The sequence below is a fragment of the Alternaria ventricosa genome (assembly GCF_023758065.1).
Source record: "Alternaria ventricosa strain BMP 2768 chromosome Unknown scaffold_2, whole genome shotgun sequence".
Taxonomy (NCBI): domain Eukaryota; kingdom Fungi; phylum Ascomycota; class Dothideomycetes; order Pleosporales; family Pleosporaceae; genus Alternaria; species Alternaria ventricosa.
The window spans coordinates 2,244,202-2,269,124 of NW_026055682.1; the positions used below are offsets into that span (position 1 = coordinate 2,244,202).

Genomic DNA, 24,923 nt, shown 5'->3' on the forward strand with positions numbered 1-24,923 from the left:
CTCTTCTTCCCCTTTCGAGTTACGCACAAGGAACCATGGGCAGCCAAAGGCACCCCGATCGAGGGCTTCCTTGGTATTATCGTTCAGCTGCTGCTTGTATGGCGGGCTGTTTGCTTTCGCCATGACTTCCCGGGCTTCGTCTTCCTTTAGACGCTGGTTTAGAACTTCCGCAAGTATCTCCGGCTTACTGACATCCTTGCCGTTTTCCCACATTGCATGGTAGATGTCATGGAAGATAGCGACGAAGCTCACCCCATGTGCTTCTTTCACGTAGCATAACGCCCGCTGTGGTAGCAATGAGAGGATCGGAAAGAAAGATGGTGTCTGCAGATTGGGAACGCCAAAGTGGTGTTTCGCTCGCGCGCCATCATACTGGCTGTAGTTCGCCTTTGCTGGCAGGGTCCACGGCGGCTTGTTGCCTGCGCTGCAGTGTCAGGACTGTTTTGGCATAGCGAGTACCGGATTTCCAGGCACTCCATATGGGAGGGGATGAGGGAGTGTTACCGCTGCCGACATTGATACCCCCTAAAAAGACGGGCACTATACTGTATGAAGTCAGTGATCATACTTGCTCTCGGCGAGAGCGCAGTCTCGTTGGTAGGGTTTCAGAGAAAGGAATTCGTCTCGAGCTTTAGGTAATGAAACAACGGGTACTAACTCGATCTCTACATTGTGCGCTTCGAGAGTCGGCTTGTTCTTCTCCAGGTGCAGTAAAGCGTAGTATGAGTATGGAGATACTAGTCCATAATTAGCATGTGATGTCGATCAAGAAGACAGTAAGTACGCACCGCAATCTAGATAGCACGTAATTTTGCCTGCCATATTCGCACTACGTCCAAACGTACGAGATGAGAAATCAAGGCCGTACTTGTAAAGATGCTGGCCCTGTCTTATGCGCGTCGTCGTTGGATCGGCGCACTGCCCAGGTGTCTTGGCTGCCGAGGTCTAGCATGGCCGGACTTTATCACTAATCGCAACCACACCTCCGCCTTTCAGACCGCGAATGATGCGGATACCCCGGATTCTCGCCGCGCAGCTTATGCGTACCGCAGATGCAGCGCAATATGCATTGACCGAGGTTATAGATTGAATGCTGATTGCAATGTCATGTCTGCATGCCTTCCGTAGGCGCCTTTTGCTGTTAGCAGCAAGCAACAACTCTCCCGGCGCGACGTGACCTTCAACACAAGACGATACACTCTCTCCACCATGCCAACGTCCAACAAACAAGTCGCACTCGTCGTCGGCGCTTCACGAGGCATCGGTCGGCAAATCGCCATCGACCTAGCAAAAGACAGCTACGCAGGTGCACATAGCAACCACCTCCTCCGTCCAAGAGTCACAGCACTAACAACAACGCAGTCGTCGTAGCCGCAAAATCCACCTCCGACGCCTCGAAATGCTCTCCTTTCCCACCCGACCCAAACTCGCCGGCGTCCACCATCTCCACCGTGACCCGCGAGATCCATGAGTCAGGCGGCGAAGCCACGGCCATAAGCGTTGATACACGAGACTATACCAGTATAGAGCGCATGGTCGCCGAGACAATAGCCAAGTACGGCCGTCTGGACGTACTTGTGTATAATAGCGGCGCGATTTGGTGGGCAAGCGTGGCCAAGACCCCGATGAAGCGGTTCCAGCTCATGCAGCGCGTGAACGTCGAGGGGCTGTATGGCGTCATACAAGCCTGTCTTCCGCACTTTGAACAGCGCGATGGGGCGTGGAGGGGCAGGATTATCGTTGTTAGTCCGCCGATCTACTCGCGCTTCTTCCGCGGGAAGACCGCGTATGCGATGGGCAAGGTGGGTATGTCTGTTCTGACAAAGGGGCTAGCCACGGATTTCCAGCGCGAGGGGAAGAGCGAGATGGCGGTTACAAGCATTTGGCCTGCGACGGCGGTGCAGAGTGCTGCGACGCAGAATATGGCCCAGGAAGATGCCAAAGATCTTAGGACTGCCAATGTTTTCTCTGATGCGGTGTTGCAGATGATCAAGGCGCCTGTGGAAGAGGTGAATGGAGAGTTATTGCTTGATGAGGATTTCTTGCGGATGAAGGGGGTTAGTGATTTTGAGAAGTATAATTTGGTGGAGGGGAGTAGGCCGAGGAGGATTATGCCTGCGGAGTTTCCGGATTTGAGAGTCAAGGAGCAGGATGATGAGGGGAGGAGAGTTGACAGTACGAAGCTTAGGGCTTCGAAACTTTAATTAAAGTCGTGATGCTATCTACCTACTAAGTGAGTACTACATTTCCGTACTTATTGCAATAGCCAGTGTTCGTGACAAGGCATCGCAAAGTACGAAAGACCTGGATGTCCACGTACATTGTCAGCGACGATTGAAATAGTCCTTGGCTGCGATCCAGCCCGCATCCCAACCCTTGTTGTAGCCCCTGGACTTTCCTGCATCGTACTCTTTAGTAAGCCTCGGTGTGAACTCGCGCTCAGCCGTTTCCACTCCTCGGTCGAACTCCAGTTTGAGACGGGACTCCTCATCCTTTTGAGACTTCGAATTCGCTTGACGCTCATCGGCTTTTCCTCTAGCATGGCCAACGTCGTATCCTTCGGACCATCCAGCAGCATAACCGAGTCGCTCTCCTACAGCCAGGCCTTTGTCCTCGCCATCGCCGTACCCTTCCTGGTAAAATGTGGCGCGCCCAGCCTCATCGCCAAGTTGCCGTCCCTCGGCACGTCCTTCGGCATAGCCTTTGGCGTGTCCCTTCTGGTGGCCCTGAGAATGACCCGCATCCCGACCTTTCTGGTAGCTTATGGTGTGGCCTTCATGGCTCTCTACCAAGCCTGCTTCACGACCCTCGTCGTATGACTCGCGTTTTGCTTCGAGCACTCTGGCCACATGTTCGCGCTCAGCATCCTTGCGTCCAATGCTGTAGGACTGGTCTTCTTCTTGTTCCTGTCCCTCAGCATAGCCCTTTCGGTAGCCGATACGATGGCCTAACAGTTGACCTTGAGTCTTTGCCTCTGCGATGGCCATAGTTTCACGAGCTTTGTTTTCTTGTTGCTGCAGTGTCCAATTGCTCAGTCTTGCTTCTTCGAGCAGCATGGGTTTGATCTGCTCAATCCGTTCCTCAAGGTAGACTTCCATAGCCCTTTTCATCTCCGCTCCGGTCAACTCCCCGCCTTTCATTGAGCGCCACTCTCGTTTCTCGACGAGGAAGTGTTGTTTCTCATCCTCTAGTATTATCTGCTCATGTCGTATCTGAGAAAGAAGCTCGGCAGCTTGTGTCTGCTGTGTCTGTGTCGCCATGCGCTGCTCAGAGAACTCGCGTTCATGCTCCTTTCGCTCATCGTCTGTCTCCCGGATGAGGTTCGCAAGCTTGTTAATGGGCTGACAGAACTGCTGTTCCCATTTGTTGAAAGCTGATTGTGGCGTGTTCTTGCGAGCTGTCAAATTCTGCCTACCACGTTCTGCTTTGTCGATTCTGCTCGCCACATCCAGAACAGCACTGCAGAGATCCTGGTAAGTCTTTGACTTCGCTTCGTCTTGCGCTAGTCTTGCCTCGGAAGCTGCGAGATGATCCTTGCGCTTCTTCAGAGTGGCGATCCTTACTTCGACCTCCCTCCTCCTGATACTGATGTCTTGCTTGACAATCGCGACCTCCTCAGTGACCATAGCGGTCAGCTTCTCGTCGAACTCTTTTCGCGCAGCATCCAACTGAGCAATGGCCCTCAGATTATCTTCCGCTCGTCTCATCTCACTGCTCACTGCCCTTCTCTCCAGACCCTCGAAACTTTTCTCGAGCCACTCAATGTAGTCGTGACATTGCTTGATCTCTTGATTTAGACTGGTGCTGTGCCTTGGGCGAATAGGTCGAGGAGGTTGGTCATCTATGGCAAGCGAGAGTTGAGGGAAGAAGGATCTTGTGATGGAGACTCTGCCGTCTGGAATGGATCAGTCTACAGGTGATAAACCGAAGTAGGAGGATGTCATAATACCTTCGTGAATTGTGACGGAACGTCCGCTGCCGTCGACCTCTGGACCCGCTAAGACTGCTTCAGTTGCAGCGGGTGATTGAGGTACAGCACCGCCGTCGGCGGTGTCTGTGGTAAGCCCTGGCATCGCGTACTCTCACTCCCGGCCGCGTGACCAGTGTCGCGAAGGACGATAAAGAGAGACAAACACACTCACTCCGGCGTGTAGCTGGGTGGCGAGGTGACTGAGAGAGTGCTGTACGAGGTGAAGGGACGGACGAGGCAAAACTTGGCGCGAAAAGATGAGACCTAGCGACGCAACAGAAGAGGAAGGAGCAATGCTTGGCGCGCAATAGAGCGCGCGAGCAGCGCGTCAAATACGGAACAACAGGGTCGCGCAAGCTTGAAGAAGCTAAGAGGCGTCTTCCAAAGAGCAATCGAGTTCCTCGTTTCTAGTTCATAGAGAAACATGTACTCCAGAAGCACTCACCCCAGGGCTTCGATTTGTGCCAATGTGCACGTGACTTGCTCAGTCCATCGCGAGTACTGACGTGTGCAGATAGCCGGCCTATTGTGGATACACTGAGCTCTTCATAACTAGAAAGAACCACGATCCATTGGAGACAAATCTGTCTGCCGATGACACGTGCAAATGAAATTACTTTATAGAGAACTTTGATAAGAGAATGATCACTACATTCGGGGAAAGAAACGGACAGACAAGAGACTTGACGTGACGTGACGAAAGACGAAAAGATGGGAATCTCAGAAACAGAAAACGCGAGGTTTATGCATTAGCTCACCCATCTCTCCAGTTCATTCAATCCATTAGACACTCAACCCCGATATTACTCCATCATGACGTACGGAGACTGCCAACCCTACCACCAAGTCCTCCTTCCATCATCCTTCAATCCAGCCCTATGCGAATGCCCGATAAACACCATGCTTGCTGGAAAGAGATTAAATCGCAAAACAAAAAAAGACAGTTCTACTAGTACAGGGAGCGGTCGTAGATGCAAGAATCAGCCGTAGAGGGCCGGGGACGCTCGATTGAGATCTTGTAGAAGGGTATAAACGCAGGGACCTGGTATGTAATGCACGCTGTAACATGTATGCCGAAACGATATATGCGTGTGCGGAATTCGAGGTGGTGTGAAGACGTTCTGCAACACCGCGGTTCGAAAACAGTATGGTTGCAAAGCTCAAGCGCTTTAGGATATTTCTGACGACGAGGTTAGAGGGCGTGTGGTATCTATCCTTCTAATAGAGGCGTCCTCGGCTGGCCTGGCTTGCTCTGCTGGGCGACGTCCGGCTCCTCTCATCTTCCTCGGGAACGTCACTCAGTCTTGTTGGATGGTGATGTCTCATGCCTACCCACTCGTCGCCGTAGCCATCACCACTGTAGTCGGGTGCACCGCCAGCGGTAGGGTGACCCTGGCGTGACGATCCCGCGCTCGAACTCGTGGCGTAGGCACCTGAAGATGTGGCAGTTGTGCCGTAGTGTTGCAGATGCTCAAGCTCACGTCGACGTGCATCTTCTACATCATACTCATCAGATACTGGAGACTGAAGCGATCGGAACGGAATGCGGCGACCCGAATCATCGCGGATGAAGTTGCCTCTCTCGTCCAGGGCGTACTCGATGTCGCCTTCAGACTCCTCCGCCTGAGACGTGACGTACGACTGTTCGTCCTCTGGCAGACCAGACTCAGACTCTTGATGTAGGTATGAACCTGGCTGCTGGTAGAACGCCTCAGGCTGAGACATGGCCGGTTGTGCAGGTGCTTGCTGTGCCTGAGACGTGTAGTATGGATACTGTAATGGAGCAGGGGCTAGTGACTCGTCCGCGACTGAAGAGCCACCAGGTCGAGAGGAGGCAGCGGATGCTGCACCTGATGGGACGTAGGTTCCTTGAGCCACGTGTGCGGGGGGTTCGGGCTCGCGGTGCGCATGGCGAGCGCCTTCCGTGAAGGGATCGGTGTCAGTTGGAGACTGACCTTCCTCATACGAGTAGTGCTGTTCTATACCCGAGCCACTGCTCTGAGCACCAGCGTATGTGTCGTCCCCATGACCCCTCCCTTGACGCCCCATGTTCTGCGCCATTGGTACCACTTGCACTCCGCCGACCAACGTAGGCTGCCCTTCTCGGAGTGAGAACGTGCGATCCCGTTCCTCTTGCTCCCGTCTTCCAAGCTCCTCCCATGCTCGGCGTGCTTCCTCTTTCGAGATTTGAAGCTCACGCTTCATCTCCGACACCGCTCTTTCGGCGTTCTTCTTCTCGGTGGCCATGCGTTCCATGTTCGCCTCAGCCTCAAGTCGAGCCTCCTGCTCCGTATTGATTTGTTCCGTCAGTTGAGCCTCGCGCTCTTGGGCTCGTTCCTGATCCTGGCGATGCTCGTAGAACCATCTCTGGAACTTGCGCTCGGAAGATGCGCGTAGGCGCTGCAGCTCAACAACAGCATGGAAAAGGTTGGCACCAGCTGCCGACAAGTCGGTGATCTGGCGCGACATCTGCTGAGCCAGCGGCTCCCTGCGAACTTCGTCGGTATTCTGCTCAAGCCGCCGTATCCAGTAGGAGGTAAGACCTTCCCAATGCGAGGATAGTGTTTCCCAGCGTTCAAAGGCATGCGGAAAGTTGGATGTGGTTGACTCGCGAACCTGTCCGGAGGACGAGCCTGGCGGAGGTGGTGGGCGAGCTGCAGCGGTGGAAGGGCCTGCTTGTGATGAAGCTGCTGTGGCACCAGACGGTCGCCTCGCATGCCCTGAGCCAGCTGGCCGTCTGCCTTGTTCCGCCGTCGTTGGTAGGCCTAGGTTGGCCTGGGCGGGTCGAGACTGCTGCTGCTGTGCTTGCGAAGCTGCCCGGGGTCTGGATTGCGATGCGCCAGTAGTGGTCTCCTGCGCTTCGCTCATGGTGTTTTGTGATGGGATCGGCCTCTCTGGCTGACGAGGCACTCCACCCGATGATGTCGGGTATTGTACATACTGGTCGCCAGATCTCAGAGCTGCCGATTGGGGCTGCCTCTGGGTCCCGGGCTCCGTTGTTGGTGCTCCAGCTACACCAGAAACAGCTTGAGCTCTTCTTTCTGCGCTAGCTCTCCTGCGCTCCTCCTCAGCGGCCTTCCTTTGTTCCTCCACCTCAGCCCGTTGCCGTCTGGCGTTCATGATCTGCGTTGGCGTGCGTATGTTGGACCTGTCAACGGGCACAGGACCGCCTGTTGTGCGCGCGCCGCCATTGGCAGCGCGGCCACTTGTTAGATCGGACATGAGGGCGTTCTCTTCGACCAGATCCGGGGTGAAGGGATGCGGAAGTCGGAGTCCCTCTTCGAGCACAAAACGTATTGCCGAGGCAGTACGTTGACTGACGCGAAGGGCGGGGTGAGGCTCGGCGTAGGAGGTCGAGCGAGGGCGAGGTGTCTCGAAGCGAACGCGCTGCTGCTGTTGGCTCGGATCGACAGATCTCGCGCGCTCGAAGTTGGGCGTGCGGCGAAGACTGTTTGCGACGCTGCCGGTCGAGCTCGATGCTCTCGAGCGATTGTGCTGCGTGCGATAGAAGGCGTCGGCTTGCTCCTGGCGTAGCTGGAGGGAGGTTCGGTATTCGAACAGTGGCGCTGGGCCGTGGCGGTCGTGGTCTCGTGAAGATGGTTGTTGGAAGGGTAATATGTTGGCGAGCTCAGATGGGTCGCTGGACGTCACCGCGAAGTCAGGGACTCTCACTCAGGCCCAATTGCCCTTGCGCCGTCGAGGGGCACCCGCCGGGTTGGAGAAGATACCCAGCGGCTGGTTCTCTTGGGATTGGGTAAGCAACGCGCGACGGCTTGCTTATATCGAGAGGCACGAAAGCTGGCTGGAGAGGGTAATGTTAGAGACAGAGACTGCGGGAGGGCTAGCAGAGGAGCCATTGCTGCGGTGCGCCCTAGCAATTCCGCGCGCGAGGTAGGGTGGTTGGGAGGAGGTGAAGGGCTGGGAGGTGGCTGGGACGCTTCGTGAAATCAACTTACACCTTTCACCGACAGTCCATGAAACAGCCAATGTACGTGTCTGGATGCGCGATTGGTGACTATGTATGCGCTGCGCTGCGCTGTGCTGTCTTCGTGGTGCTGGTGGTTGTCCAATGCCTCGAGTTCTGCTGGCAGTGCCGAAGCAGACGTCACCGGACGAAAAGCTGGCCCTCAGCCCCAGCGCTCGGAAGCGCGGCGCCTGCTGCAACGCGCGGGTGGGTAGAAAAGAGTGACGGAAGAGACAGAGGGTCTCGTCTGGATATGCATTGAAGTCGCGCGGCTGAGCAATCGCGGACGTGTGGTAGCGCTTTGAGCGCGAGCGGAGCTTCACCCGGGAAGCAAATACGCCAAACGCTGATATTTGCTGATGTGGAGTCGCACTGACCGACGTGCAGCGAGATGCATGCAAGCGACTGCACTGGGACGAGGATAGCGGACGTCGAGTTGGTGACGGCTACGATCGATTGCCAGCGTGCCAGCTCATCGTGCTTGTTCTGCTAAACCTGGCATGGGGCCAAGGTACAGCGCGAGCCGGAAAGCGGAAAGCCCATCGCCGTCATGACCGGCCGAACGAAGCAAGGCATTAGAAGCCAGCAGTCCAAGATTACAAAGAAGTCATGTAGTTGATAGCTGGAGATTTATTTGGCTCACGCCCTCTCTCATGCTCGTGGTCGCGGTTACCTCATCGCACCTGCCCACCCGCATGCGCCTGCCAATCAGCCGAGTTGTGAGGAAGGAGCGGCCCGTCTCCAGCGGGTCAAATCGTCACAGCATCTGGCCACGAGCGTCGTGTCTCTTCAACCGGACACAAGCTGGCTTTCCCTAAAGGCCCGCATCGCAACGACCAGCTGATGATGAAGTCGTTCGGTATCTTGTACAGCCAACAAACATTCCATCATGTCCACCCCTGGAACCCGCATACACGACATGCAACTCCCAGCCTCGCCTATGCATTAGACCCATGATCCTGCAGCAACGGAAGAACAAGGAAACATACTGCAGACGTAACGTTCACTAGACCCACAGAACAGCTGTCATCGTCAGACGTCGCCCGTCCCATTTGCGATGAAAAGAGGACGGCACACTTTGCGCACACCGCCTCACAACCTGAATCGCAAGCACATCGGACCGAGGCAGCAATCGGAGAGCTGTAGCACTTGCAAAGACGCCGAGATGTCAGCAACGATGAAGAAGCATCGACACAGCCAGGTTGTGGGATGTGTTTATTCGTGTAGATCCTAGGAGAGGGCCAGACTCTGAAGTGAGACCTAGCTACAAGGTTATTCCCAAATGCCCTTTCCAAGGCTTCCAAGCGCCATAAGCTCTGCAGGCGCGTCGTGGTATCGTAGTTCATCCTTCGCTCCGTCATGACCAGGTCCAAACCGTCAGTCGTTCGTTATTCGCCGTCCGCCGTCCGCCGGTTCCTACGAGAGTCAAGTAAGGGTCTTTGGGTAGGACACTTATGCTGCTGCCAGCAAGTCCCATCCATGTCTCCTCACTCCCTTTGGTCAGCTGCATGATAAAAATAATGTCGAAACACCAAAAGCAAGCAGGACGCTGAGCAAAACCGGACCAAATTCAAGAAGCAGCGCCAGAACCAGAACCAGACAACCAATCCCAAGATCTTCTTACCTTGTGCTTGAAGCTACCGTTCTTGACGGCTGTCGCAGCTTTTACCGCGGATTCGTCGATGTCTGCGGGCAGGATTTGGTCGAAGCTGCTATCATTGGAAACGATAGAGTCTTCGGAGGTCGCACTGTCGACAAGTACCAGGCTCGCGCCTGTCGGAGAGGTTTCGCCAGAAAACGTGTTTCCGTCTGCGGCAGGGCTTCCGGTCATCGCGAGAATGGCAGGTGTCTCGCTATCAGTCACTGGGACAGGAGGGAGACTCGCCGAAGAGACGGTCTCTTGCGGCTGCAAATGGGAGGTGACAGCACTGCCTGGTGACCACGGTGACTGCGCTGAGAAGTAGCCGTCTTCTTTGGCTGCGCCATCCAAGGCCTCGCCTAGGTCCTTCATCTGGAGAGACTCCTTTGTTAGCGGTATCGGGTCGCCACGATCATCAAACACTCCAGTCCAGTTAGGCCATTGGATCAGGCAATGGTTGTTGACGACCTTGCCCTCTCTGTTGTACGGATTGCGGGAAGTCTTTGGGGCTCGTAGGCCACTATCCACGCAATCTTTACCGCAGGTTAACAACGCGATACGAGAGAGCTCTTGTTCGAACGGAAGGTAATCGACGACGAAGCCGTTGAGTTTGAGGCACCTATTAAACAAGTCAGTCTCATACCACTGGTTGCTGAGCTGCGCCACGTATACATCTGGGATGTATCTCGGTATTTGGGGCTTCGTCTGGCTCATGACCACCAGGATTTTCGAGAGCATTCCACTTACCATAATGGAAACGGTTTGGCCTCTTCCAATCCAGCCGCAATACGTCCCTTGCGCATGCTGAAGTCATCGAGATACTCGCCGGTGCCGAAAGAGTAGTGTAGTACTCCCTTTCCGTCTATGCCCCTGCAATGTATTAGCGACAGCACTGTATGGAACTCCGGATGCGCTCCTATGCATGGTGACTCACTTGTACTCCTTTTCTTTCGAGTCTATCTTCGGAACGGTCAAGCCACGGACTTCCCCAGCCTTGTGCCAATGCTCTTTTCGCACGATCGGAGGCGCAGCCATGTCGAGATCTAGGACGCGCATGCCGGTCTTGGACGTATTGCGGAATACAGCCTCCCAGTAGATGGACTGGAGTGAGTCATGCATATGAAAGAGTCGGAGCTCCTCGAGCTCAGTCTGCTGGACAAGCGGCTTCATCTCTGCTGGGCTGATGTATGACTTGTACTCGTTCTCGCCGTCTTGCTGAAGGCGGACAGGTTGACCGAGGTCGAGGACAAGCTTTGTAAGCGAGGTGGACAACTTTTTCCAGATGACAGCCATGAAGGGTAGGGCGGAGACCCATCTAGGTCTCATTAGCCAATAGGCACGTTATAGTAAGAGATATACGTACGTCAACTCTTTAAGCGCAGGCATCTGTTCAACAAGCTTCGCTATATGCTCGCCTGCGTCTCGCCACTCCTGCTCACGCTTGGTGAGCCAGTGCGGCTGTTATTGCGTTAGCTTTATCGCTTTTGTTATCACAGAGCCTTCCGCTTACCTCAATCGTGCAATGCGATTGCTCCTCCGGTATACTGGTTCGATCGCTGTCCTTCTTTGCCAGAGCCGACTTCCACTCGCCGACGACGTAGAGCTTCGTGACTGGGGTAATACGATCATAGACGTTGATGAGGTAGTCGTCTACCTGCCCATTCACGTGCTTGAGGGAAGAAGTAACGTCGCCAGTCTCGTCGCGACCGACGTTGAGGACGTAGCAAGAGTTTTCATTGCGGTCAGCCGCGAGCGTGGTCTGGAGGACATAAGGACCTAGGTTTTCCTTGAGTTCGGCCATGGTCGCGATGCGCGAATGTATTGTTTGGGTTGTAGTAGTAGGTGTAAGTGATCGAAGGCAGGTGAGTGGAAGATTTTGTTACGACCGGTCTCGAGATTGTTGCGGTCCAAGTCGAAGGTGACGCGAGATTGGGGTCGAGCAGCTCTGATAGGGCTGATAAGAGTGTTTGCTATATAGATAGGAAGGCGCTCACGGTGAAGGTGCGACACAAACGATGACGTGAATGCGTCTTCGTCCGTTTGCAGGACGTGCTCAGTGGTCGCCGCAGCATGGTTGGGGCACGTGAATAGAACATGGTGAAATTGGGAATGCTGATCGCTTGATTGGCCGGTCTGCGACACTGCGCAACCATGGGAAGGTGCCCAAGTCAAGAGTGGGAAATTGCGGTGGGTGACCGAGCGCAACTTCTAGAGGAGAATGAGACGGCTCTTTATATACGCAAGTGAATGACTTAACGACAAATACATATGCGCACCATGCGACAACACATGATCAGATATCAGTGTCATGTGGAGTTAGAATGCTGCGTTCTTTGAGGAGCGAGAGCAAACAAAAGTGGCGCAGAGATGGACATCGCGACTTCGGTACCGAATTTTGAGGGGAACAGATCTCAGGGTTGCCGCTTGAGAAGTATTCTTGCTCAAAACAACTCTCGTATGATCAAGTACACATTCAGTGACGTGCCTAGCTTATTGCTTTGCCTATCACCTCCACCTTTTTGTCTATCCGGAATGATACGCAATCATTGCTGAGTCCAACTCCGCTCGGTTGAAGTACATCTTGAGGTTCTTGATATCGGACAATGTATGCGCAGCGAAAAGTTTGGCGCAGTGTCAAGGAAGAACTCTCACCTTTCTCATGTCATTTTATCCGTGCTAGGGACCCGGACGACTTGGACCGCGATTGAAGCATGCCTTCCGTAGCGATCAAGATATCTCGAAAGATTAGTTGTCTACAGCTCACTTACTATCAGTCGGTCTGCGATAGTATAGAATGCTTTGGGGGGGTCACCCAGTGACAAATCTTCATCACCCGTCTTCATAATCGACATGCTATACTATGCACGTGCTTCAAACTATCAAGAACGGTCGGTCGATACATTTTGGCGCCCCGAAGTCACTGCACGTCTTCATTCCCTTTGTTTTGAACATCTGCACTCTTGGGCTTTCTTACAGGGGAGAGTGGCCGTCGGACTCACTCATGTCAGAGAAACGAAAGGTGCCCATTACTGCCGTACTACAGTACGTGTATCTTGGAATAGTATCCTCGAAGCAGTTGCCAACATGCGTTAGGTTTGCTCAGTATCTAGGTAGTTGTGGAAGGAAGCGTCTATCATGAGACACCCCAACTCGATTCACAACACCACTGCTCATTATCCTCTTCTTTCGTTTACACTGATCATACTTTAACGAAGCCAGAGGAACAAAGTTCAACCGTTCTGAGTCGCTCCGTACACTGTAAGCCCAAGCCCAAGTTTAGCTGCATGCAACGACGACGCATCGTATACCTCAACAAGTTAGTCCGGCTCTTCCACAACAAATCTTGGTGCCTGAATTCACCCTTCAATGAACATATACAATGGCTGCCGGATAACAACGCCGAGCTTCGTCAGGAAAATCGGATCGAGATTTGACTTGCTTTTTGCTCATCCAAGTGGAGGGGCGTAACCAGGGTTCGGGCTGACATTTGATATTGCTTTTTCGCCCGATCTATCAGCAACGTGGTGGCTTCTACCAAGTGGTAATCCGCTTGCCCTGGCCGACCCACGTGCTTGGTCTTAGTATACCCGCACGGTACGGTACGGGTACATTGTTTCAGCCAGCTTGTGCTGCTCCTTGTACACGCCGGAAGCAACCCGACCAGTAGCATGGTCTATCCGAACGTACATAGCAGTGACCTCGGCGCAGCAACACGACCTCGTACCGACATCTATTGTCTGCACAGAATGCAAGCACTGCCAAGCAGGCAAATGAGCCGCTTCCAGCACGGGGGCCATTCCGAAATGTGGCATTACTACCTGGGTGTGACGTGGGGCGTCTACCTAGGTAAGCCTCGATGACTCCATAACGCATGCGGATGTGCGAGACCGCCTAGCTAGATGATATGGGTTGACTCAGAATGTTGGTTATCTTCAGCGCATGTTGAACGCTGTGGGAATTTCGTGACATGGGCCGTATCTTCGGTCCCGGATGTGCAACGCAACCGCATTGGGTCGGCAATCGGATAGAGCTCAGGCGGCACGAATCGAGATTCGGATTACAGGATTCTACAGGTGGACAGTAAGCTTGCGCAAAAGTCGGTGACGGAAGCCCTAAGCTAGGAATTGACAATGTGTGTTTCTCGCTATACGCTCCTTGTCAGAGTGAGGAAAAGAAATGGTGTGTACCAGACCTTTCACCGCGGTTCGAAGCAGACCGCTCTTCGGAGCCTTTACTACGAATTTGTGGGCAATAGTGCGATTGGTTCGGAATTTGACAGTGATATCTACCGTTCTTGATGCCCAATGTCAGCCACATAGATCAGAGCGAGGCGCTAGCTACCCCACAGTAACGTAGCCACGATCCGAAGCTATGACTGTGGGAAAGTCATGTTTTTCTCGATACACCCCCCATCGTGTCATTTATCGACACGGGTCTCGCCCCGTGTGAAGCAATGCTTTTTCGAATCGACGTTCCTCCATGCGACAGGGAAGGATTCTCGAGTTTATAGGTATCCATGCTTTTGGTAGCCGTTGGACGACCGTAGTAAGGCGAGATTGGCATGCGTTAGCGCGCACTGCAGAATAGTACAGCGTGCTATTGGAGTGGAGACGTCGATATTCCAAATATCTATATCTGCTTGCCCTGTATGTGCCACATGGAGACCAAACATATGAGCCTACTCGACGATTAGGCAGAGAGGTACTCTGATAGCTCTCAGCTCTGGGGGCGTCTAGTGATAACCCACGACTATCTACGTATCTTCGCATTTGAGAAATGGCCATTAGTCTGCGATTGGAGCAATTATCTCAAGATGCTGCGGTTCTTAGTATCGAACAAACTATGACATCGTCATCCGCGGACCGCCAGCTATGGTTTCGCTTCATGTACGCGTCGTATCGAACATCGTTGCAACGAGGTCAGGCTAGACTCATAGGGTGCTGAACGGAGACCCGAGTCAAAAGCAAAGAAAGGCATGCAGCCCCTCTGTAGCATGGAACATCGCGGAACCTTGAACCGCGGTCGCCCAACGTTAGGGCTGCATAGGTTAGGCAGTCGTTGACATGTGGACGGCGAAGAACCTGAACACCTAGACTTGCATCAGGATAAGAAGGAAATTTCACTCGTGGCAATTCCGACAAAAGAGCATGTACATATGTCGACAATGCCATTGCGCTTCCATGCCTCAAGGGGTCCTAACGCAGGGCGCCTCATTCAGCGGGGCGGCGTTCACACTTCTCCACATGGGCTACCAACGAAGATGGTCTACCTAGGTAGTAAATTGTCCGTCTCGAGCCGCGCGTGCCACCAGCCGCGACGAAATCAAAATAGGATGCTGCAGTCGCTAAAGAAGCAAAGAACACCTCGGGATGGTTGCATACACAAGGGTGATTGTGCGGTAGACGGGATGAGGTCTGACATGTGGGCCTTAAGATGAGATCGGAAACACCCCCACGCTAATCTAAGCGCCCATTCTAGTAGTGCCACCGGTAACGCAACCTAACTCCTGACTGTCTGATGGAGGATGCGACAACTCATGACACTGTCATACAACATGTTGACTGCGCCGTCGGAATGATCATCCCGCTGTAGCGGGAGTGGCTGTTGCCAAGAGAGTGGCATGGAATGACCCAATTTCCGAGGCAGTTGTGCATGCATAGGTTATGATTTCATGGCTTGTAGCGTTATGCGCCCTTTACCGGTGAGTAAAAGTTGTGCAACGAGCCCATCGTCCTACCTATCTATGAGAGTTTCGGCATGCCGAACAAATCCGGCGACGTTGGATGACCAAGCAGCTGCATTCGAGACCACGATGCTGGATGATGATCTATCTTGGTTCTTGCTGGATCGTGCAATTTCCCATATCTGACATCGCAGTTTGTCACACGTTGATAGGTAAAACAGGCGTCCAAGGTTGCCAAGAGAAGGGGTAGGAGCGGTAGGAGCTGAGTGCGATTGAAACACATAGCTGAACGCTCACATCCGTGTCGTGCAGCGCTTTACAAAAGCAACATGATCGCGATTTCCGAAAGACAGTACGTGGAGTGGAAAATGTATGAGAGTTGGACTGTTTAATAAATTACTACTTCAGGAGGTATTACATGTTGGACAATGTGTACTGCAGCGGGCTGGCTGCGAGTGAGATCGTGGCGTTTATTGCGCAATTCCAATCATGGGTTTGTAGGAGGAAGCGTGTGCTCGTTTTTTCCGGCTCGCGACAAAGTGCTGGTGGCAACATTGGCGTTGCTTGGAGTATGTGATGCATTCGGGGTATGAATACATTGTGGTAGCACCATAGTGCCAGTTTCGTCAAATCCGGCCGGTGTGCTGTCTAGCGTTTGTTGCCTAGCGATATCGAATGACGATCGGATCGAATGGCGGCACCATCTGAGGGTCAAGGCCGTGAAGCGAAGATCTTTGGCAAGTGTGCTGGAAGTAGAGATAGTGTGGGCTCATGCCGAAACGGAGCCTTCTGCAACTCAGACACTACGTGAAGAGCGACCATCTCTTATACCAACGTTAATTTTATAATCTTCTTCGTCGTCCGAGTCCATCGAATGGTCGACAGGAAAACTTCTTAACCCATCCTCTAGCATCCGGAATGTTTCTGAGTAGGCCTTGGAAGGAACGGCGTCCGGTTGGATGAGGAGCGAAGCAACGTCCATCTTCATCGGTCTGGGATAAGGAAGGTCGTTGGGATCTTTGACGAACCAACTGCGGTCTTGTGTAGTGTCGTGCTTCCGTACATGATGCGTGGCGAGATCCGAAAATCTTTCGTCTAGGATCTTGCGTAGCACACGCTCGACTTGCTCGTCCGTGGGCCCTTGTATGTTCTGTCTCTGCTCCAGGACCAGGATACGTTCGTGCATCTTCCGAAAACACAACTCTGTTCTACGCATGAACTCGTGGCTACTACTGATAAGCCTCAATGCTTGAATAGGATGCGGAAGGCGCTATGCTTACTACCATGCTGCAATCTGGTCGAAAGACTGATTGATCTTCTGCACCTGGAAGGTGAACGACATGTTTGAACTTGATCAGAATCGAAAAGTAAGGAGTAAATTGAGAGACGGAGTTGTGGACGCCTCGCGAAAGTTGGCATTTAAGTGTAAGGACTTGAGACTGGAGAGGCATGTACATTGAAAGAACCAAATGTGTACGGCAAGGAAGCGAACTCTGATATACATGTATGACCCTTGCAGGCGTGAATCACAGGGATACGTTTCAGGTGGGACCAACACGCCGCTTCTGATATGCAGTCAGGTGGGTAGCGCGGCAGGGTCCTCGGATGGCGGGAGACTTTGATGGGCCGGTCGGCCAGTGGGGGATGTAAGGTGGACGCCCAATCAGGGCCACGCAAGTATGCGGCTGTCTAAGTCTCCCGAATGGGGTGTTTTGGGGTCAGATACATATACCTAGGTACTTGTCGGATTACAAGCAAGACGCTGACCGAAAAAGAGACCGCGGAGAACATTGTTCAGTAGGACGTTGGAAGTTTTCAATGCGAAGGAAAACTTCAAAGTAACTCGGTATGGAAGAAACAGTCACTGCCTCTACGGCATACACAGTCGAGATGGCAGGGGCGTGCCATGGACACCGCCCTCGTCGCTATGATCGACAATGCTAGCGACAAAGGTACGAGACCAGCGTTGAGTGGCTCGCCTGTCCGGGCGTGCAAGGTTTTTGGATATTGTTGTCGACCCAATCGATCACAGGTTGCGGCCACTTACCGCAAAGCAAAGGCGAGCTCGCGGGAACGGGTTTCTTTCCCAGCGGCGGTGCATGCAATGCAAGCCATCGAGTCAATCCGGTTATTGCCGTGCCCCTAGGCCAAGGCTCTCGTATCCGGTTTTCTTTTCTACCACAGCTTTCTCGTCGTTCTGCCTGCATAGCACCTGCCGATTGGTATCTTCAGCAGAAGCTGCCGATCGAGCTGCGTCATCCGATGTTTGTAGATGCCAGCAAGGCTGTCAAATTGTGTTTGCTGGTGCCAGCTGGTATGCACGTGGGTGGTGATGCCGCTAGACTCAAAGCCGCTAGACCCGCTCTTGGGTATTAGGTAGCGGGCCTCAGGAACGACTTTCGATTCCAGGGCCACTCTCGTCATCGGTCAACATTCTGCAAGCGAAGCGACCGGGCACGTCAATCCCGATAAACACCAGTTCCCCCTAGAACACTGCCGATTCCTAGCTCGGAAAGCTCAGTGTCAGTATTGTCAGGTGAGGTTAGAGCTGCGTACAGCGCAGAGCCAGCGCATCGCATCTGGCCTCTGACAAACAATCGGCGATGGCATTTATCATTTGGTACACGCGCTGCGCCGCCTCGTTACCTTTATTGACAACGTTTCTGCCTAGTCAGTTGCTAAAGCAGGGTTATACCATGGCGAGCCACTCAAAATGACCTCGGGATGTACTGAACCTCTGAAGTGCCGACAAGGCATCTTCCTGAAATTTTCATTTCATCGATCCAACAGCTGTCTCTCGGATTTGTTAATGCGCGCCAGAGAAAAACGCCAAACTTCGTTCATACCTGAACATGGCTACTGTAACAGTATCTGGAAGTAGTTGTGGCCCTGGATGATCGCTGTCGGAAAGTTGGCCCCATGTATCCGTTGCAGAATGTCAGCACACTTTTGTGTGTATGCATTTCCTTCATGCATCTGAGCACAACGTATACACACAAACGACGATCCGCTAACAATTGAAAACGCTGGAGGGTAAGCTGCGCTCGTTGCAGCCTGCATGGATGCATATTGAGGCCTGATCCATCGCTGACCCAAAGATTACGCGCACACTCACTGAGGCTTTACGATCCTGTTTAGAGCCATCGCACTTCGACTTCGACATCTTTATTGTCCGCAGGACTTTGTTGATGTGGCCTTCTCTCGCTTACGATAACTGGAAATGGATCGACATGGTCGAGGTGTCGACGGACTAGCCCACCAGGACACCTCAGCCACTTCTACAGGGCTCCCATCCGTGCGCGTCGATCGCCCGTCACGCCGTTCAATACCCCAGTGCATCCTTCGGAAATATAACGGTCTGCCTTCGCATACGGTAGCGTGGCACCGCTGATGACCCTCGAGCATCATCGGATTACATGGCGCCACTGCTGAGCTCATAAGTCGAACGATTCTCAAACTGACAGGGCTTAAAACTCCCGAATGCAGGTATCTTAGCGCTTTGTGACCCGCTGCTTGACATCGGTAGTTGGGTTTAATCCCAGTCCACGGATCCTGTCACTTGCCTTGAGCTAATGCAGCCTCCCGAGCACTTTGCTTGGAGTATAGGATGCACTGAGCTTTCAAAACGGCACTCGAGTTCGGTATTAACGTCAGTATTTGATGGCTTCTTCATTCACGGATAAGCAGACCTTGGAAAGAGTGTAGGTACGTGTGCTTGAGTCGCATAATTTCTCAGCATTAAAAAACCCGAGTTGCATAACGATACCAGATGCCTTCTTTTCCTACGCCCTCGAGATTGAGGATTTCTTGATCCAGACCATATGCATGCTTTACCAGTTCTGGACAAGATAATCACATCGACGATGAGATACGGACGCTTCAGACAGTCCACCGCTTCCGCCAGAACTAGAACATGACCCTTTTGTCATCTCAATTGATCACATTATATGCATACATCAGATGGTTGGTTTTGTCATCAACGCAGCAGAAGTTTCAGCAAGTACTGCGACCCGGGTCTCGAGCCGAATTTCCTACTCCAGAAATGATCTCATTTCCCGGGTTGTCATTGCCCTGGCTTAGCGAAAAGCAGGGCGAACGACTACGCCGTACCAAGAGCCGGGTCGCTTGACACATACAGCAAGCGCTGGAATACCGCGGCAAGCCCGCGATGCGCTTAATCCGCTTATACCAGCTATTTAGCTGTCTTTGTCGCTTTCGAAGGATTCGGAACGACCGCCGGTGCTATGTTTCCGGCACCTGATGCTGTTCTCGCATGGTCTTTGTTGTCGCGATCCCTAGATCCTGCACCTTAAGCGGGAGCGGATATAGACGTTCCCACATCGACTCCACCCCAGCGAGGGCCTTCGTGGTGGGTCCAGAGCCCTCAAAGCTTTGCCAACACTGCGTGCTGCGTTGATCCGGTGACTGACTCGTGGGAATTGGCTAACGGATACCTGCCCTATCGAGACTTTGAATTGCCAGATAAAGATACTTCAACCGTATACACGGAAAGGACATACGACTACAAGCTGCACAGCTATCGGTGAAGCCGACCGCCCCATCCTTGTTCGTGCGATAATACGGTGAATACTGCGTCCATCGCGTCGGAACCTAGCCTGGCGAGTCGTATTTAATGATGTTTTGCCGACACGAAGGATTGTAAGAATGACCTTTCCAGGCATTGCCCCACAAGCCTTCTCGGATGATTAATAAGGAGTTTCGTTCGATTCCTACGAAAAGCATCTCGGCCTAAAGGAAACCGAGGTATAGTAAAACGTTTTTGATCTAAGATGCATATGTCGGTAATACGCGATGATAAAGAAAAGAAGTGGTGCAAGTAAGAATGTGTAAGAAGACCAATCTTACGATGTTATGACGACACGTCATCCACACAACTATCGATAGACCATGGCACTATGGCCGAATCAGGCCGTTGTGCCCGAGAGCCTACTTGAACAGCTCTATCGCATCCAAAATCACGTTCGGGGCCAGGAATCCTTCTCCCGAACTCCCACTCGCACAGTTGATCTTGATAGTATTGCTCCCGCTGACCAACGTGCCAGCTGGTATGGCATAATTGTAGACTTCACCAAACCCTCGGTAGGCGCCACGAGTCAAGCCACGCGAATCGATCTTCGTTGGCGCCGCAGGGACGGCAGCATTAAAGCTGTTGACTGTCACCGAGGGACGGCAGCCGGCGAAAGAGAGCGTAGTACCGATGCGAAGGGTCGCTGCTGCAGTCGAGGTGCTCGAGAACTTGATCGTAAGGGGATTGGTGTCCTTGACTATGGCCATGGGAACACTGTCAAGAGTGCTGGAACCAACTGTATACGTCAAGGGCCCCCAGGATGCCATGCGCGAGTCTGTGGGGTGCATGCGCAGTTGCTTGTCTGCGTTTCGGAAGCCCTTTGGCTGACCATCCCACTCGCCAATGCGCCAAATGGAGGTCTTGGTTTCGGTGTCGGCGGCAATGTTGGCGGTAGTTGCTTCTCCAGCCGAGACTGTGACGCTAGCTGCCTTGACCTTGAATTCACCTTGATATAAGACCTGCGCGTAGTTTCCGGGCTTCATTGCTGGCGAAGTGAACTTGCCACTACTATCGGCGTACGCCCAGTACTGGGCTGCATCGTTGTACCAATGCAATACCCGTTGGAAACTGGAGCCTACGCCTGTCGCCGTGCCGGTGACTGTTCCCCTAGCGGATGGAGCCACGTAGCCCGTTATACCAAGGTCCTTGAAGAACGTCGTATCCATATTGGAGCCACCTTCTGGTACACCAGAGCGACTGAACGCTAGAGCGTAAGGGCCGTGCAGGCCCTGACGGAACTGCTCTGTTTGAACATGACCACTGTTCATGTAGAAGGTCAATGATGTGTATTCCCCTCCGTTATTAGTGTTGATATCGCGGTGGAAGGGGCCACCAGAGGAGCCTTCGTAAGAATAAGAGTTCATGAGGAAGCAGGCGTGGACTGCGTCGGCACCGTCTCGGTAGACGCAGTGCTTTATTGTGTCAGTGAAAGCCCATTGAAGCATGCTGACTGTGGTACCCACCGTATTGTCGTCGATGAAGCGCTCACTTGAGTAGAATTTACTCCTCGTCTGACCAGCGACCACGAAGACGTCTGACCCCTCAACAGTCGACGTCGAACCAACGGTTGTCGATACCACGCCGAATGGGTACTCAAGTGGCAGAGCACTACTCTTGAGACGCGCGATGTATCGCAGTTCGCCAATGCTAGGCTCGGCAGTGGTGTATGTCGCCATATAAATCGTCGCTTCGCCAGCCTTAGCAACAAGGTAATGCGTCAAGGTACTGGTCGTGCAAGTAACCTTGACATATTGACCTGTCGGACTCCGTTAGATTCTGTCGTCGAAGGATTGAGGATACGACGAACTGCTTATCGTCTCATACTTGACAGTTGCACTACCCAGTCCAGAAGAAATATGCGATCCCTTGGAGGACGACTGTAACTCCTCTCCACGATATTTGATCGATGTAATGTCGCAGCTCTTCGCGTTGACGGTAAAAACAAGGGCGTTCGTCGAGCCAGCGTCCACAACAATGTTGTCACCGCTTTTAGTAACGCCGAATGCCGCCAGGACCGAGGATGAACAGGTGGCCGCAGCCAACAATGCGCGCTTCAGCAACATGTCAAGAAACGTAGCTGACGAGAAGATAAAAGAGGTGAAACCGAGGTGACCTATTCAGCTTCGATATTGAACGACGACTCTGTCCCTTACCTATAGGCTATTCTTCCATACCAGCAGCAGGAGCTTACTACATTGCGCAAACCCTCTCGGCGCCAAATGCACCGAGACATTGACAATTTCCACCCAGGACTTCCACTAGCCAGATGCTTTCCACGACTGTTACCCAGGCGCAGCCACATTTACAGTCATCTGACATCTTGCTTCACTAAGCTACGAAGTCGGGAGGGCGGGAGAGATGCTGTTTACAGGTAGTATTCGAGCTTAGGTACATGTACCTCGGTATGGAAATGTTCGTTCATCCGGATCGACCATGTTGTGCGGTGGTGTTGATCTAAGAGCTAAAAGTGCCGTGAGGGGGGAGTCCGGGGTAAAATGCGCCTTTAGTGGCGGAAGATCTTGGCCTGCGAGACAAGCACTATGGAACAACTTGGCGAAGCTGCAAGAAGTAACCCTGCTAGCCACATAGTGAGAAACGTCAGAAATACCGGCTAGAAGCGAGGAAAAAGGTTTCATGTTAAAATGGACATGTTGTAAGAGAAGGGTGTCGCGGCAAATTGCCCGCGAATTGGAAGGGCTAAGACTCTACTGGATAAGGTTTGCAGAGAGCCTAGCCTCCACAAGAGACGAGGTACTCGGAAATAACAGAAAAGAAGGAAGAAGTATTACTAACTGCGATTCTGTCTGTCGAAAGCAGTCATATGATCCGGCCGATCCACCATCGCTCAATCATCACCGCCTGAGCACTCATTCCTATACAACGGGTCAACTTCCACTTGTCGGGACCAGAGCGCCCAGGGTCTGGTCAAAGTGCCTGAAAGTGACTCCCAGGCATCATGGCATTCCCTGTCACTCAGATACTTTAGATTGCCGCCCTCAACCTTCGCATGTCCCGACTTGATTTTGCCACCGGCTTCGACGTCGACCTTGCCCTCGAGTGCATAGCCCGTGTGCGCATTCAGGACCGTCATAGCGGTAGTCTGCGCCTTGGCTGCTTCCTTCGTATATATTGCTTGGTAGACAGCTTCCTCGATGCCGTGCGCGACGGTTGTGAAGCCATGGCCTTGTAGCAGGACGACAGCGTGATCGGGTTCCATCTTTGGCTCTGCAGATGAACCACCGAGCTGCGAGGGTAGAGCGGAGCGTACTTTGGAGTAGATGAAGCCGGTCGAAGTGGCTGGTTTGAACGCAGCTGCAAGAGAGGCGCCGAGCGTGCTGTCGCGAACGAGCAGGTCGTGTTTCGAACCGGAGGGGTAGCTGCTCGAGGCATCCCAGACTGGCACATTGGTACCTGCAGTGATATTGTCAGCAAGAAGCTAGGCATGATGGTCCAGGATACATGCCCAAGAAGCCAGCCATGTGAATTGTGTTCTTTAGAGGCACACCGCTAACGCAGTACGGCAGAACATCGCCAGCATGGCTATGCACCACACTGTTGATGGCCGGAAACCTCTTGTAAATCTCGCTGTGGATGTGTCGCTCTAGATAACCTGGTTTCGCGTCCTTCTCGACCGCTTCGGCGCCATCGACGTTGTATTCGACCAGATCGTCCTGCGAGCTGACCAACGCTGGCGGCATATTGCAGGGCATCCAGAACGTCGCGGGATTGTCGGGCGACCGGACAGAGATATGGCCATAAGCATCGAAGATGCCTAAAGCGATGGAAGCGCGAAGTCAGTGTGTGTTTCACGTGCACTCCGGACACCAGAACTTACCATTGTGGTCGAGGATGTGACAGGCGGTGACTAGGCCTTTGAAAAGGTCCTCAAGACCGACCTTCTCCCGCTTTGGAAAGTATCCGGCAGACATATCGCAAAGATGTAGATAGTGTGTACGGCATCGTGGAGGGCGGAACGCATGTGTTGTGTAGTGGTACTGTTCTTGCTTCAAGCGCTCGATGACGTGCGGGCGCGCGTGTGGGGAAACGACTGGCGTTTCTTGGCAACGACCAGCCTCCGACCGTCCAGCCACACTCAGCATTCACAACATTGGTTATTCATCGCGCCTTAGCTACTAATATCGAGATTCGCTACCATAGATCGGATGAGATGCTCGAGGCTTGGAATTGGAAGGTCGAAACGGTCGTTGATCGATGTGCGCCAGGTCGCCGCCACCACATATCCCATGCCCGAGCTGACATAGGCTCGTCCAAAGAGTGCTTGATACGACTCTTCGTCCAAATAAGGAGATATACCAGAGGGTAACGATGTCTACCTTCTGCACTCCGAGCCGAGAAAGAAGAACCATAGCTGCCAATACTCACGATGTCACTTGCCTGAAAGGATGGATCGAGGTGCACTTTCTCTACAACAGACTAGCTTACCCTTACTCACGTCCTTCGTGAAGGCCGCCATATACTCATGAGCCGCTTCCCTATGACATGCGCATCATATCTTTCCGTATTCATCCTACCTGGTTTCGCAACTTCTGCACTTCCTGCTGCTAACACGATCAACATTATCAACCCGACCTTTATCAATACCCTTCGCTCGCAAACCAGCGGTTATCAACCCTTCCAAGACCTACGACCAACATGCGCGTCATCGTAGCGTTTCCGGGGTTTCGATTCTGGTTATACAAGTTGGAAGGCAAGCTCATCTGCACGCATTACATGCCGGACCAGCCACCACGACAATACACGATATCCAAAGTTGAGAACGATCAAGTAGAAGAGATGGAAGAAGGGGAGAACCCACAGGACATAGTAGACCTTGGAGGAAAGCGGACGGTATTATCGACAAGCTTCGGGGAAGAGCTATCCATCGTTCTGATGAACCTCTGTGGAACGCTGGACATGGAGTATCATAACGACGAGCGGGGTTTCCAAGAAGTCATATTCAAAGGGGTTGGCCCTTGGCCGTCCGCAAATGGCATAACGCAACCAGACATTCAACACGCTCAACCTACGAACACGCCTGTTGTCGACAACGAGATGCTCTAACTTCAAATTCTCATGCTC

At 52.9% G+C, this 24,923-nt stretch overlaps 7 protein-coding genes across 7 annotated transcripts; 2 read left to right on the forward strand and 5 right to left on the reverse strand.

Annotated features, from left to right (window-relative positions):
* Positions 1-1,209: 1,209 nt before the first annotated feature.
* On the forward strand, positions 1,210-2,204 carry J4E93_001746 (uncharacterized protein; the record flags this gene model as incomplete). The annotated part of the gene is made up of 2 exons (XM_049339696.1): positions 1,210-1,306; positions 1,363-2,204. 2 exons carry the CDS (start codon positions 1,210-1,212, stop codon positions 2,202-2,204), a joined length of 939 nt encoding a protein of 312 aa, XP_049203653.1.
* Positions 2,205-2,324: 120 nt separating this feature from the next.
* Positions 2,325-4,073, reverse strand: J4E93_001747 (uncharacterized protein; the record flags this gene model as incomplete). Its single annotated transcript, XM_049339697.1, has 2 exons — positions 2,325-3,895; positions 3,950-4,073. The coding sequence occupies 2 exons, from the start codon at positions 4,071-4,073 to the stop codon at positions 2,325-2,327; spliced, it is 1,695 nt and encodes a 564-aa protein (XP_049203654.1).
* A 1,115-nt stretch (positions 4,074-5,188) lies between these two features.
* Positions 5,189-7,827, reverse strand: J4E93_001748 (uncharacterized protein; the record flags this gene model as incomplete). The annotated part of the gene is made up of 2 exons (XM_049339698.1): positions 5,189-7,610; positions 7,796-7,827. 2 exons carry the CDS (start codon positions 7,825-7,827, stop codon positions 5,189-5,191), a joined length of 2,454 nt encoding a protein of 817 aa, XP_049203655.1.
* Positions 7,828-9,504: 1,677 nt separating this feature from the next.
* Positions 9,505-11,374, reverse strand: J4E93_001749 (uncharacterized protein; the record flags this gene model as incomplete). Its single annotated transcript, XM_049339699.1, has 5 exons — positions 9,505-10,192; positions 10,321-10,443; positions 10,508-10,888; positions 10,937-11,031; positions 11,084-11,374. The coding sequence occupies 5 exons, from the start codon at positions 11,372-11,374 to the stop codon at positions 9,505-9,507; spliced, it is 1,578 nt and encodes a 525-aa protein (XP_049203656.1).
* A 4,678-nt stretch (positions 11,375-16,052) lies between these two features.
* On the reverse strand, positions 16,053-16,598 carry J4E93_001750 (uncharacterized protein; the record flags this gene model as incomplete). The annotated part of the gene is made up of 2 exons (XM_049339700.1): positions 16,053-16,482; positions 16,537-16,598. The coding sequence occupies 2 exons, from the start codon at positions 16,596-16,598 to the stop codon at positions 16,053-16,055; spliced, it is 492 nt and encodes a 163-aa protein (XP_049203657.1).
* Positions 16,599-20,203: 3,605 nt separating this feature from the next.
* Positions 20,204-21,594, reverse strand: J4E93_001751 (uncharacterized protein; the record flags this gene model as incomplete). The annotated part of the gene is given in 2 exon segments (XM_049339701.1): positions 20,204-21,569; positions 21,587-21,594. The coding sequence occupies 2 exon segments, from the start codon at positions 21,592-21,594 to the stop codon at positions 20,204-20,206; spliced, it is 1,374 nt and encodes a 457-aa protein (XP_049203658.1).
* Positions 21,595-24,497: 2,903 nt separating this feature from the next.
* On the forward strand, positions 24,498-24,905 carry J4E93_001752 (uncharacterized protein; the record flags this gene model as incomplete). The annotated part of the gene is made up of 1 exon (XM_049339702.1): positions 24,498-24,905. One exon carries the CDS (start codon positions 24,498-24,500, stop codon positions 24,903-24,905), a length of 408 nt encoding a protein of 135 aa, XP_049203659.1.
* Between the last annotated feature and the right edge of the window lie 18 nt (positions 24,906-24,923).